Source organism: Equus przewalskii, chromosome 11, assembly GCF_037783145.1.
Source record: "Equus przewalskii isolate Varuska chromosome 11, EquPr2, whole genome shotgun sequence".
Classification (NCBI taxonomy): domain Eukaryota; kingdom Metazoa; phylum Chordata; class Mammalia; order Perissodactyla; family Equidae; genus Equus; species Equus przewalskii.
In genome coordinates, this window is record NC_091841.1 from 26,228,112 (window position 1) to 26,242,495 (window position 14,384).

The 14,384-nt window shown below is 59.3% G+C and overlaps 1 protein-coding gene across 1 annotated transcript; it reads right to left on the reverse strand.

Annotated features, from left to right (window-relative positions):
• Positions 1–309: 309 nt before the first annotated feature.
• PYGM (glycogen phosphorylase, muscle associated) lies at positions 310–11,778 on the reverse strand. Its single transcript, XM_070565258.1, has 20 exons — positions 10,768–11,778; positions 9,623–9,724; positions 9,449–9,527; positions 9,259–9,362; positions 8,812–8,943; positions 7,429–7,540; positions 7,254–7,336; positions 6,688–6,831; positions 6,261–6,353; positions 5,875–6,021; positions 5,561–5,724; positions 5,133–5,247; positions 4,479–4,580; positions 4,056–4,203; positions 3,890–3,948; positions 3,637–3,778; positions 2,987–3,194; positions 1,112–1,246; positions 835–901; positions 310–721 (listed from the first exon to the last, which is right to left on the reverse strand). Exons 1-20 carry the CDS (start codon positions 11,008–11,010, stop codon positions 572–574), a joined length of 2,529 nt encoding a protein of 842 aa, XP_070421359.1. The 5' UTR covers positions 11,011–11,778; the 3' UTR covers positions 310–571.
• Positions 11,779–14,384: the final 2,606 nt, after the last annotated feature.

Consider the following 14,384-nt stretch of genomic DNA (forward strand, 5'->3'; position numbering starts at 1 on the left):
CGGTAGTGCGGGAGGCCTCTGCCCGAGTCCCTGCTCCCAGCCCCGGTGGGCCCCACCCAGGCGGATGCCCCGCCCCCGGCCAGGCTGGCGGGCCGCTGACCTAGTATGGACACAGCACTGGGAAGAGAGGCGTGGAGGGTGACGCCTGGAAGGGGGCTGGAGAGGCCCGCCCCGCCCCCTCTGGCCGCCCCCCTCTCGGAGGGGACGCACCTGCCAGGGGTGCGGGTAAGGCACGGTGACGGCGCAGCTGCTGCTGTGCCCGCCCAGAGCTAAAAATACTTCCCAACAGAGAGAGCAGGAAAGAGGCTCTCGAGGGGAATCGGTTTATTGGGGGGAGTGGGTGCAGTTGATCAGACCCATAAATAGGAGGGAAAAGGGGGCCCCAGGACAGGATAGGAGCAGTGTCCTTAGGCACGCTGGACACTGGGCCTTCGAGGCTGGGGGGAAATGAGGGTTCCAGGAAGAGGCTTAGAGATCTAATTCCAGCACCTCACCCTCTGGATGAGGAGCTGGGGCTGGCCCAACGGACTGCGAACAGACTCGGGGCCGGTTTTGTGTCTGGTCTGGACGCTCAGATCTTCTCATCAGGGGCTGGCAGGCGCTGGCGAGTGGGCTCTACGCCCCAAATCTCCCGGGCATACTGGGCAATGGTGCGGTCGCTGGAGAACTTGCCCGAGGTGGCTATGTTCCGGATCACCATCCGCGTCCACTCTCTCGGGTTCTACAGGCCAAAAGGGAGTTCTGGGTTCACGCTGCCAGTGGGGTCCCCACCTTTCTTCTTATCCCAGCCAGGGCCAAGAAAGCCCTGCCAATCCCTAGTCCAGGACCCCTCACCTTGTACAGGGCACTGACTTTCTCCTGGCATTTAATGTAGTCTTCATAATCTGCAAAGACTTTAAACCTGGAGGGGAATGGAGAGGCAGGAAGCTCCTTGAGGTCAAGGGCCAAGCCCATTCTGTCCCAGTCGACTTCTGGGGGCCTGGACAGTGATGACACTTCCAAAGGAGCCTGGCCCCAACTGCCCAGGACCCCTGTCCAGCCTCCCCGCCGCGCCCAAGCCCCGTTCAGCCTAGCAGCCCCACCCGTGAGGCTCCCTGGCCAGCCAGCTCACCGGTCGTGGTGCATGAGCATCTTGACGATGTCCTTGAACAGGTCGGGCTGTTTGGGGGAGAAGAAGCCGCTGCTCAGCTGCTCAATGATCTGCCGAAGCTCGGGAATTCGGTCGTAGTACTCCTGGGCGTTGTACCTGGGAGGAGAGCTGCTGTCAGCCGGGAGGTCCCAAGCACCAGCGTCAAAACCCGGGCCCAGCCTGCTGCCACCCTGCCTGGAGCTGCCACCCCACCCCCCAGGGGTCCTTCCCCGGAGGCCCTCTCCCCTTTCTGCTGAGTTTCCCAGCCTCCGGTGTGTGGATGAGGCACTGAGGCCTGGAGAGAGCAGAGGGGTGTCAGCGCCAAGGATCAAACCAGGCGCCCTTCCTCCCTGATACCACCACCGTCTCTAACCAGTGTGTTCCCACCGAGAATGGCTTTTCTCCCATCCCTGGCCTCGCCTTCAGGCTCCAGGAGGAGTCAACAGCTGCATCCTCAGAAACATCCATAAACTCAGACTGCCCAGCCGAGCTCATCGCCTCCCCGGCACCAGCTTCCCTCTAGTCTTCCACTCTCTGAGGCAGCACAAAGCATCCCTCGGCCACCCGGGCTCGAAACCCTCCCCAAGGCCAGTCGCATCTCTTTCCTCCCCTCCCCTCTTCCAACCAGAAACCAAGGCCACCTCCTCAACAATGTCCCTAATCCCCAGCACTGGCCTGCTGCAGGCGACTCCCCCTGCCTGATGGTGTCAGCCCCCACACCGGTGCCCCACCTGCACTTTGACCCCTCCACTCCGGTCTCTATCATGCAGCCAAAATTGTCCTTCTGGAGCCTAGTTCTGCACATGTCCGACCTTGCTCAGAACATTTCCCATCTCCCTCCTGTCCAAAGGACCGAGTCGGAACTTTCTAGTCAAGCCCCACAGGAGAAATTCCTTTCAATATTTAATGCCAGCTCTCATAAGCTGTTGGGGGGAGTGTAAACTGGTGCCAACTTTCTGGAAAGCAATATGGCAATATGTATCAAGAGTCTTAAGAATTCATACTTTTTGACTCAGAAATAGCCCTTTCTAATAATTATCTTAAGGAAATAATCAGAGATGTGGACATAGATGTAAAAGGTTGGTCATCACAGTGATATTTATACTAGTAAACGGGAGATCGACCGTGACGTCTAACCATGTGGAACTGGCTAAGTTACCACAGCATGTCCATAGGATGGAACCCTACACAAACATTTAAAATCTCTATTTAATGACGTAGAAAATGCCTCCCCGATGTTAAGATATCAGGATTCAAAATTGTACATACATTATTCCCAACTGTCAAAAACTGCGTATATACACACACACATAATTACGCAACGAAAAAGAGAACTGTGGCTTTAAATGTGGGTGATGAGACTATGGATGACAGTTATTCTATTCTTTGTGGTTTTGCATCTTTCCAATTAATGAGCATGTATTCTTTTTATGATAAGAAAAAAAAAAGTCATATTTTAAAATAAATTTTTAAAAATGTAATGCCAGGAACATGTCTGCTCTGAAGAACTGCATTTCTGACCACAAGCACAGTTGTAACTACTGTCCTCATATTTCCCTTTTCACCAGGGCCGCCAGGAAGCTAAGAATCTAATTTTACTTCCAATTCCAGAAATAATATAATTTCCTAGGACTGATATGATTTTCTCTTTCTTTGCCTTCAGTTCTATGCTACCTCTTTCTTTTCCCATTTCATTAAACCTTATTTGTTATAAGTTACCACGAAGGTTTTCCAGAATCCTGATGGCCATAACTAAAGACTTTGTGCAGCCTGGACTCTTAGCCCTAGCCTCCAGCAGCCACACTTCAGTGCCTCTTGCCCATGGACTGTGAACTTTGGAGCTCTTGACCCCCGTACCCTCTCTGGTCAAGCCTGTCCACGTCTTCCACCCGCATGCCGAAGATGAAGAAATTCTCCTCTCCCGCCTCCTCTGCCATCTCCACGTTGGCCCCGTCCATGGTGCCAATGGTCAGAGCCCCATTGAGCATGAATTTCATGTTGCCAGTGCCTGAGGCCTCCGTGCCCGCAGTGGAGATCTGCTCGGACAGGTCGGCAGCCGGGATCACTGTGGGGCGGCGGCAAGGGACAAGCTCAGCTCCAGGAAGAGCCCCACTCCCGCTGGGAACTCTGGAGTCAGGCCGGCCCTCCAGGTAGCCAGATTCAGGGTCCCCTCCACCCCAGCCCGCCAGTCTTCACCAGCTGAGTCTCCCTCCCGCTGCCCCTCCCCCACACCTCTTGTTAATTCTTGAACGCCTGGGATCCAACCTGCCCTCCCCACCCCCAGCCCCACTGTGTAACTTGAGGGGCACCAACAGGCCCATCTTTCCTGCAATTTCACCCTGTACTGCCTGAAATTCCACCATTAGGGGGACATCTTCATGATTGGAGCATCGTCCCCTCCAGATTCTTCCTTATGGTGCAAGTACCCCAGGAGGGGGTGACTAATACCTCGTTCTGGGCCTGAACTAATCAGAGCACCCCTAGGGTCCTCACTGGCAGCACCCGACCTTTCTCAGCCAGCGAGACTCGGTAGTTCTCCAGGAAGATCACACGCAGGCGGTCTCCCACCACCGGGTCGTGGTTGACCACGTCTCCAATGGCTGTAATGAGTTTGATGATCATCTTGGCCATGTGGTACCCAGGCGCGGCCTGTGGGGCACAGCCAGGGGTCAGCTCTACAGCCCGGCGCCCCTACCCCCTCCCGTGCAACAGCCTGGACATCAAAGGCTGAGAGCCACGTTCTGTGGCCCAGCTTCTCACCTTCCCTCCGATCATCACAGTCCGAGGCACGAAAAATTTATTGGGTTCCTTCTTGATGCCTGTGCAGAAATAGAGGCTCGAGTGAGCCAGGTTCACTGGCCGGGCTGGAGCTCCTGACAGCACCGGTCCAGGGAGACCCAAGACATAGTGAAACCCCGCCACTCACGATTGTACATGGTGATGACATGGAGGCAGTTGAGGAGCTGGCGTTTATATTCATGAATCCGCTTCACCTGGACGTCGAAGAGTGAGTTGGGGTTGATGTGGACTTTGTATTCCTTCTCCAGGTACGCAGAGAACTTTAACTTGTTTTCCTAAAGGCAGGGGATGGGGGGAGAGCTCACCAGTAGGCTCACTTGCCGCCTCCATCCACTCCTGCGCCAGGGCAGACATTGCTAATCAATGTCAGCACTCTTCCAGTGAGGTCAGATGATGCCTTCCCACCATCGACTCCAGGCAACTTCTACCAAAGGTCTGAGGTTGCAGGAGACATGAGCGCAATGGACCATTCCCGACCCAGACATCCGGTCCCTCTGGCACTCTCCACTCGGGCCCTGGCACAGGGGTCCCAGGTGGCAGCGCTTCTCACCTGCTTCACTTTGGCCACATCCCGGATAAAGGCTTCATCGTCCACGTAGGAGAGCAGTTTGCGCAGCTGGTCCAAGTCTGAGATGTATTCCTCCCCGATGCGCTGGCAGAAGATGGCTCTCCGTCAGGCCACGCCCCTCCTCCAGCATCCCTCACAGAGGGGGCCCTTGCTGGGTCAGCCAAGCCCCGCCCACTGCAGACAGCTCCTCCCTCTCCAGCCTCCCAGCTGGGCCGTGGTGGCTGTGCCTCGGTCTTCCTCTCTTCCTGGCCTTGAGCTCTGCCTGCTGACCCCACCTGACCCCCGCAGGCCTTCCTCCTGGCCTTCTCCTCAGACAGGCAATGACCTCGAGGCCCTGCTCCCCATCTCTGCCCCCTGCCAGTCTCACTTCAGATGTGACCGGTTGATGACCCGCTCCATGAGACTGAGAACTCCACCAGGCTGAGCCTCAGGGCCAGGCCTCATGAGCCCAGGGCCCCTCAAGCAAGGAAGAAAATGGCTCCCCTCCTCCAGGCGCACGCGGGGCTTGGGGAACAGGGCGCGGGATGGATTTCAGCACCCCCCGGGGCGCCCTCCAGCGAACCACCTGCACAACCACACCCAGCTGACCCCTGCAGTGACCCGTGTTGACCCCTTGGCCATCCAGTGACGTCTCACCTCAGCAATGACCTCTGCCAGCCCGGGGTTACACAGAACCAGCCAGCGCCGAGGGGTGATGCCGTTGGTCTTATTCTGGAACTTGTGAGGCTCCAGCTCATAGAAGTCCTTGAAGCTGCATGACGGGGTAGGGGTTCACCACTCACCCCTGCGGGAGGAAGCCTCCTCCCTGGGGCCCCTACCCCTGTTTCTTAATGAAAGGGGTCAGGGGTGGGGGGGGGTGCTGGGTGTAACAGGGGGTCACCTGGGGACAGGACTGTGCCGGATGGCAGGACTATGGTGCTTAAGGGCAGTGCTACCTGTGGAAGGGGCCAGTTGGGGGTGGCGTGAATGCCTGGCGCAGGGCAGTGGGGGGCGGACCTATGGTGACACACGTTTGGAGTGGGCGGGGCCCAGCGGGAGGGCGGGGTCTGGGGGGCGGGTCTCACATGGTCTTCTTGAGGATCTCCGAGTGGATGCGAGCCACACCGTTGACGGCGTGCGACCCGGCGATGCACAGGTGGGCCATGTTGATGCGCTTCACCGCGCCCTCCTCCACCAGCGACATGCGCCGCAGCCGGTCGACGTCCCCGGGGAAGGCGGCTGCCACCCGCTGTGCCCGGAGAGCCCAGAGCTAGGACCGGTCCCCAGGAACCCGGGTCCCCAGCCCTGTACCCCCAAAGCCGTCCCCACTGAAGTCTCAGGACCCGGGCTGCACACTCCTTCCACGCCCGGCCCTCCAGGTCACGACCCCTGCACTCACATTAAGGAAGCGCTGGTTGATCTCGTAGATGATCTGGAGGTGTCGGGGCAGCAGCGTCTCGATGAGGTGCACCGGCCAGCGCTCCAGGGCCTCGGGCAGCACCGTGTGGTTGGTGTAGGCGCAGGTCCTCACTGTCACGTCCCATGCCTGACAGACAGTGTGGGGAGTCAGGACCCTGGGGTCTAAGCCCTATGGCTCTCTGTACACACTGAGCAGCCAGGAGCCTGGGCCCTGCCGCTGCGGTGCCAGCTTCTGGGACACCCGCCCTCTGGGCCTCACACTACCGTCTGTTGAGTGGGGGCTCCCCTCACAGCTTTGCACTCCCCAGACGTGGAAGGGAACCTGAGACAGAGAGGCAGGCAGGGGTGGAAGAGTCCTGAGCCCACCTTGTCCCACTCCAGCCGCTCCAGGTCCACCAGAATCCTCATCAGCTCAGGGATGGCCAAGGAGGGGTGAGTGTCATTGAGCTGGATGGCCACCTGTGGGGGACAGGGGTCAGGGAGTCAGTCCAGGCTCCAAATCAAGGCTATGGTCACTGTCCTTTGCCCCTTCAGAGCCCCCTCCAAGGGCCCCACACGGCTCTAAGCTCTCGAGCTGGGGGCAGAGGCCCTCATGAGGGCAGCTGTGGGGCAGAAGGAGGAAGCCCAGGTTATGTTCCTGTTGACTGAAGACCTCGAGCGTGTTACCCTCACACACCCACCCTGCCCCAGCCTCCACTTCCTCATCTGCACAATGGGTGGGTCAGGCTGAGGATGGAGGGGAGAGGCAATCTGGCAGCATGACTGGAGGGCAGACCTCCCTTGGGCCGGGTACCTTATCCGGGAAGGCATCGAAGTTCGTGCGCACGGGGTCTCGACAGCCGAACTTGGAGGACTTGAAGCGGCGGATGATGTCCTGGAGCGTGGCAGCCACGACAAAGTACTCCTGCTTCAGCCGTAGCTCCTTGCCTTCAAAGAACTGGGGGAAGCGCAAGGCAGGACGCAGTCAAGGTGTGGGCGTGGCCTAATGCTGCTGTGGGCGCGGCCAGGAGAGACTCCACCCACACCAAGACCTCTGAGCCCGGAACTGTCCACACTTCCAGGACCCAGGGGGTTTTGCCACTCGACAAAGTAGTGATGTGGGACAGTGTCAGGACGGGGGCAACAAAGACCAAGAGTATTGTGGGCAGCGCCAGGGAACAGCTCTTCCAAGTGCCCCCACCCTGACCTGCTGCACCCAGGACTCAGGCGTGCTACCACTTAAAGAACTGGGGGAACAACAGGACACACAGGGGCCCGCAACACACCCTGGGTGTGACTAGGGCACCAGTGAGTGTCCCTCCCTATCTCCGCCCTCTCCCAGCACTCAGGCTTCCTGCCCCCAGCCCAGTGGTGACATACGTTGTCATTGGGGTACAGGACACGAGAGATGTTCTCGGCCAGGTTGCGGTCCAGTACAGCCTGAATGTAGCCACCAACGTTGACTGAGGGAGTGAAAGTGGGGACAGGGTCAGGCTTGGGTGGCGCAGGGGCTGGGGTGGGCGGGGGCTGCTCCCCACCAGCGAGCTGAACTCACAGTCCTTGAGGTTGAAGTCATTGGGGGCCTTGGCAGACCACAGGCGCATGGTGTTGACGAAGTTGTTGCGGTAGCCAGGCACGGGCGTGTCGTAGGGCATGGCCAACACCACCTGCAGGGCGCCCGGTGCAGGGTCAGGAGCCGGGCATCACCGTGTCTGACTCGGGGGTCCCTGAGAGCTGGGACTCCAGGCTTCGTCCCTGCACCCCGCTAACTCCCAACCTCAGGTTCTTGTCCGACTCTGGGTGACCCGGAGCAAACCCATCAGCCTCTCTGGACCTCATCCGTAAAGAGAGGACGCCCCAGTGTCTCCCCATGCCCCCGGCCCCGCCTTGCCGGGCTGTGGTGAGGATTCTGGGAGGAGGCAATGGGGAGCCCAGAGCCCAAGGTGGGGCTCTGTTGGCGACCACTCTGCAGGGACGGGGATGAGCTGGCCCATCTGGCCTGAGCACAACCTAGCGGACGCTCTGGACTCATGAAAAGGCCCAGGGACCCCAGGGCCCAGAAGAAGGGGTCACGGAGGTCAAGTCCATCAAAGGCTTATGCCTGGTTAATTAGCACTGACTGAGGCTGGCCCCACCCCCCACAATTAGCAGACATCAATAATTATTGCCAATAACTGCCTGCCACCCCGGGGCCAGGGGCACATCACTCCTCCAAGGGGTGTCGCCTCCCTCCCCAAGACCAAGTAGCGCCTGACTGGAGCAGGAAGCTGTAGCTCAGAGAGGGAAGGGCCTAGCCCAAGAGCACACAGCCGGGCAGGCAGCCAGAGCCCCTGCTGGCCCTTAGCGTGGATGAGAGCGGAACAAATGCCCAATTCTGAAAGCCTAGCAGTTTCTGTGAAGCCATCTGGAGGCCGATGACCTGCAGCTGCAGCAGGAGGACTGACTGAGCCGGGGCTGGCTTCAGGCTCCCTCTCACTTGCTGCGTGACCTTGAACAAGTCACTTCCCCTCTCAAGGCTTTAATTCTCCCTACCCCCCCCAATGTTCCCCTTTCTGGGCTGTAGCTTTGCTTCCCATCAAGACCCCAAGTCAGATGTGGGGGAGAGGCAAGGCACCGTGATTATTCTTTGATGAGTCTTGCGGGGTGGAGAGGCGCCAGGGCAGGGCAGGGGAATTGGTGGAGCAGGGCAGCCTCTCTCCTCCCAGGCTCTGCGCTTGGCCTGGCTCCCTGTGACCCTGTCTCCAGCCTCTCCTGGCTCCAGCGGTGTGACTTCCAGCAAGTCACTTAACCTCTCTGAGTTTCAGTGTCCTCCGTTGTAAAATAGCGCCCGGTCCAGGAGCCTCCAGGCTCTCTCCCTATACCTCCCTGTTTCTTCTAGGCTCCTGCTCCCCACCTCCCTCCCACTGGGTCCTCCCCCAATCCCTGGCTTTGCCCTCACCTGTGTGTCCACCCACTCGACCCCGTGGCTGGTGTGCTCCACGTGGCCATAGAAGTGCACAGGCAGCATGAACTCAGGCCGGGCCTTCTCCCAGGGGTTGCCATAGCGAAGCCAGTCATCGGCCTCCTCCATCTGAGCCCACGGCAGGTCAGGGAGAAAGGAAGGCAGCGTCAGACCCCAGCTCACACCACGGCGGCAGTGGGTAGGGCAGGGGCAGTGGCCGTGGCGCGTCCTATACGGGGTGTAAATTAACAGCTCTGGAGTGGGCCCCGGTCTGGTGTGACGCCCACTGGGACATGGTATGTGTATGGGAGTCTGAGCAGTTCCACGGGCTGCTTTCCACCCAGTCTGGGGCTGGGTCTGGACCTATCCAGAGATGGATGACCAAATGGGGGTCCTCGCCATCATGACTGGGCCCCCACAAGGTGAGGGCCCGCAGCTGCTCACCTGCCAGCCCCCGCAGATCTTCTGGTTAAAAATCCCAAACTCATAGCGGATCCCGTAGCCATAGGCAGCGAGGCCCAGCGTTGCCATGGAGTCCAGAAAGCAGGCTAGGGGTGTGCAGGAGGGTGGTGTGAGGGACCCAGCACAAAGGAGGCCCTCTGCCCACCCCACCCCTGCCGCCCTGCCCACTCACCCGCCAGCCGGCCCAAGCCTCCATTGCCCAGGCCTGCATCTTCCTCGATTTCCTCCAGCTCTTCCATGTCCAGGCCCAGCTAGAGAGGGGACGGTGAGCCGTGATCAAGGCCAAGGGCCAGCGGGCAAATCCCCCAGTCCCTAAGGCCGAGCCCACCTCCACGCCCCCCCACACCTGGTAGGTGGCCTCATCACAGGCGTTCTCCAAGGCCAGGTTCACCATGGTGTTCTGTAGCGTCCGGCCTATGTAGAACTCCAGAGACAGGTAGTAGATCCTCTGTCGGGAGAGACAGACGGGCAGGGGAGGGTGGTCAGGGCTGCCCAGCTGGGCCTGCACCTCGTACCCCTCCTGCCCCACTTCTAGGCCCCGGCATGTTCCAACCCTAGCTCCGTTTTTTTTTTCTCCCCATCTTAGGCTTTGGGACTCAACAGGTAAGGTTCCCGTTCCAGCATTTCCTCTGACTTTGGACAAATGCCTTTTCCTCTCTGAGCCTCAGTTTCCTCATGTGGAAAATGGGGCTGGCCATATCTACCTCAGGGATTGAGGCACTTGGGGGAGGTGGGAACCCCTTCCATCGCACACAAGCTTCCCAACAGCCCATCAGGGAGTCAAAATGGAGGGAAGCACCGCCAGGTGCTCCTCAAGATGGAAAGGCCAAGGCCCGGAGAAAAAAGTCATTTGCTCAAGGTCACACAATGACTCGCAGCTAGAATCAGCCACCTCCCATCCTTGCAGTGCCCAGGTCCCCTTGGCCCTCAAGCCTCAGCCCAAGAAGGGGACAGAGAGGCACAAGGATCCAGCATGCTGATGGGGCCTGGTCTCCTGGTTTCCTGGATCCCCTCCCTGCCATGCCCACTGCCCCTCCTCCACCCCTGCCAGGAGTGTCAGGTTGCTGACATTTACCAATGACCCCAAGAGACACTTGATCCTGCTGCCCCAGATGCACACCACCCACCGCACAGGCAGACCACACACACATTCAATGACACGTCCTTCTACTTGGGGTCCGACTGAGGCCACAGGGGTCTTCCTGCCCACCTGCAGCCCCTCCTACTCTCTGAGTAGGGGCTGGGCCTTTGCAACCAGCTCGCCTGACCTGAACCCCCTGAGCTGCCCCCGCCCCAAGTTACTCCCCCAGGATTGCCCCAGCACCCATGGCACCTGGCACCCCTGGATCCTCCAACCTCAGGAACCCGGAGGGACTCTTTGTTTTGCTGCAGAAAGCCCTGACCCCAGGAAGGGGATGCCACTTGTCAAGATCTCCCAGCCCTGTGGCGTGCCCCTAGCCGGTTCCCCACCCGGGGCGCCCCAAGCAGCACCTTGGGGTCCTTCTCATAGTAGTGCTGCTGCGTGCGGATCCAGCGGCCCACCAGGTGGTCGCGCACAGTGTGGGCCAGCGCGAAGTAGTAGTCTCGCGGGGTGGCCACATTGCGGTCTTTCACGAGGGTGAAATGGAGGTGCCGGTTGAAGTTCTTCTTCAGCTCAGTGACATTCTCCACGCCGGCCAAGCCGCGCACGCTGATTTGCTTTCTCTTCTCCTGGTCTGTCAGGGGCCGGGACATGGCTGTGGGAGGGCGGCCGGACGGATGGGTGGACAGGGGGCCTCAGCAGTGCCTCCAGCCAGGGAGTGGAGATCCCCAGCTGCCTGGGGATTTAAAGCCAGGCTCCAGGCAGCATGCCCCGCCTCCCCGCTCGCTCGAGGGGAGGGTCTTGGCCTGGCAGCTCAGGGAGCTATTTTGGGGGCGAGGGGAGGAGAGGAGAGAGGGGCAGGGAGAACGGGTGAGCTCCACACAGGCGAGGCCCGGCCCATCCTGGCTTGCTCACAGCCCTGTGCTGACCCATTTCCTCCAGGCCTCGCACACTGGGGTCTTCTGTCTTTCGTCTCCGACTTTTGTAGGCAGAACGCTCGCTTGAAAGGCCTGAGGCTTGACTGGAGCCAATGGGCTGATTCTGGCTAAGAGGTTGCCCTGAGCTGGGCCCTTTTCCTGGGGTACAGCTGCAGGATGGGGCCCAATTGTGGGCTCTCAATCAGGGCTCCTTGGAGAGGCCGAGGGGGCTGTCAAGGGGACACAGGTGTCAGGAGGCCCAGCCGCCAGATGCGCAGCTTGCCTTCTGTTTTAGGTATTTGCCCAGAGACTGCAAACCACAGGCTGGATGACCCCCAGGGTAGGGCCACCAGGGAAGCTGCACTTGCTGGGAAGGCAACACGTTGTGGCAAGAAGGACCAGGACACCCCTGCAGACTGAAGGGTCATGAGCTGAGGGTTAGGGTGCCCGGGACAGAAGGCGTGCAGCTAGCAGAGGGCACTGGGCATCTGAGAGAAGGGGGCCAGGACCCTGGGCTCCAGCAGGTGATATGCGGGAGGTCACCTGAGGCAGAGCCCCTCCCCAACCCCCGCACCAAAGCCTTGCCACTCTGAGCTCCCCCTGTTGCTGTCTCTCAAGGAGCTCCAAAGTGACCTTTTGAGAGGGCAGGTCAGATTACAGACCAGCTTTGGCTAGGGGCCACCAGCCCGGAGCAGGGGCCCCTGGGAATTGTAGTCCTGCGGGCCCACAGGAGTAGGAGAAACTGAAGCACCCCCACCCACTCATATGATTGGCCAATGGCAGCAGGTCTCCCCAGGATGCAGCTCCGAGGTAAGTGATGGGAGGCCTTCTCCCACTCACTCCTCCCCTGTGCAGCCACATACTGGACAGGCATTTGGTGGGCCAGGGTCCACTGTGACCCCACCTGTAAACTAGGAGCCCCTGCACCCAGGAGCTTTACATTGGCCTTCACGGCCCTGGCAGCTTCAGGCCCTCCCTTCAGAGGCTCTGGCTGCCCCCAGTTCACTGCTTATGTCCTGGCCCCAGCATTGATTTTCTGTGTGACCTTAGGCTGGTTGCTTTCGTCTCCTGAGCCTTGGAATCCTTCATCAAATTTATTCCCTCAAATGAGAATATAGATCCCTGCCTCATCCAGCTGCTGCCTCCTCAGTGTGGAGGCTGACTGGATCCTGCTTTGTTCTTTGAGCAAAAGGAGCCCAGGACCTCGTGCTATTGCAAAGAATGCCTGGGCCTTCCGGGGCAGTGGGCTGGTTGAGCGGAAGGACTGTGTGTTCTGGTCTGAGGGCCAAGGAAGCAGGTCAGAGGCCTGGACAGCTGCAAGATGCTGAGAGCCTGGTTCGAGGAAGGCCAAGCTGTCTCCGAGGTCTCTGAGCCACCACAGACCCAGCCCAGAATTACAGCTCAGTGCGGGGGCCAAACTGCGGCTCCCACACCGACTTCCGACTTCTGAGGCCTGCTCCGCCCCTGCCCCCAAGAGCATGACCACGCGGTCCTCCCCAGCGCCATACTTCAAAGTGGAAAAGCCAGGAAGGAGGTACCAAATGCGCCTACCCAGATGTAATGGGAATCCAGAAAACGTTCTCAAACTTCTTTGTATCTTCCAATTTCTCTTTTTAAGAAGTCTTTCATACGTTGTACTTCAAAAAAGAATGCTTGGTGGCTCTCGGGTCTCTCCACAGCTGCCAGCCTTGGCCTCTGCTGGGCTGGGCCTCTGCGGGGTTACCCCCACCCTCCAAGTGCCTGGGCTTCCTCGGGGAGGGCTGCTCCGAGGGCTCTGGAGGCCCCGGGGACACGCCGGTCCCTCGACAAGGCAGCACCAGTTACCTGCACCATCACCTCACACCCTAGTCGTGGCAGCACGCTTTGGCCACAAACCCCCTTCACACTGACTCATAATTACAAGACTTTATTTTCCTGCCACTAAGGACCCGCTCCCAACAGACCATTCCTGCCTTGTTATCCCACTCCCCAAGTTAACTCGACCCTTCCCAGCAGCTGGCCCCGGAGGCTCCTCTTCCTGCCATCCATTCAGTGCTCGCCCTTCCTCTGCACTCAAGGCCCTTGCAGAACCGGGACGTCTTGTTTCCACCGGGAAACAATGTACTCTTGGCTTCTTTCTCCAAGTGCCTTTCTGGTGTGTTCTTAGCCTTTGTTGTGTTGGTGGTCCCCGCTCAAATTGTACCCAAGCTTTTTCTACGGGTGACGCCCCCCTAGGACCCCTCCTTTGTTTTGCATGCCCCGGCCCTGCGTGATGCAAGCCCTCCTTTGCTCCTCTTGGTGGTGCGTGTGCAGGTTCATCATAAAGAACGCCAAAAGCACGCTTTTCCAACCTGCACTCACTCACGGTTGTTTACATCTGACCAGGTTTCGAACCAGAAATCTTGCCTCCTGCCCTGGCCCAATCTTGGGTTTCTCCCGAGCACTTGGCCGGGTCTCAGTAGCAGAGCCCTGGCACTGACCTTTCCCAACTGGCATTCCTTTCACCAAGCAAGCTTTGAGGGGGTGGGGACACTGCTGCAGCAGCAGAAACAAGGGACGCGGGCCCTCTGTGACCACGGGGTCAAGGAAAGGGCTGTGCCTCCACCCTGGGTGTCTCGAGGCGGGTGGGGGCAGCGTTTGTCATCTCTTCCAGTCTGCCACTGAGGCAGGTCCCCGCTGCGGTTCTGAGGACCGAGCCCTCCTGCCACCTCTCCTCCATCTCAGGGCCACAGGCTGCCTGGAGAAAGGCCCGCTCGACGCCTCATCAGCCACTTTGTTACTCTCCAGACCTTAACAAAAGCTGATGGCGGGGAGCAGAGACGGACTGCACACAGGACTGGGGCTGGCCCCGGGGGGAGAGAGACGGAGGAGATAGCTGGGCTGTGGTTAAGTCATTTATTGATTTTATTTCTAAAACCCACATAGCGCCACTTTGCCTCTTCCAGAGCTTCAAAGAACTAATTAACCACCCGATGAGCCCACTAGGGAAATGGAGCTTGTGGGGGAAGCAACGAGGTGAAGCCAAGGTCAAAGTGGGGAGCCAGCCCCAGGGCCCCGCCCCCATCCCGACAGTTAGGGACAGGGGAAAAATCTTCCCCCTCTCCCTGCAGTCACTGGAAGCTTAGGGCTTG

Coding starts and splice junctions, on each gene's coding strand:
- PYGM (XM_070565258.1), bottom strand. CDS start 11,010: ATGTCCCGGCCCCTGACAGACCAGGAGAAGAGAAAGCAAATCAGCGTG. Junction 6,832..7,253: donor TCCTGTACCCCAATGACAAC/GTATGTCACCAC, acceptor CGCTTCCCCCAG/TTCTTTGAAGGCAAGGAGCT. Junction 3,779..3,889: donor CTGTGATGATCGGAGGGAAG/GTGAGAAGCTGG, acceptor TGTGCCCCACAG/GCCGCGCCTGGGTACCACAT.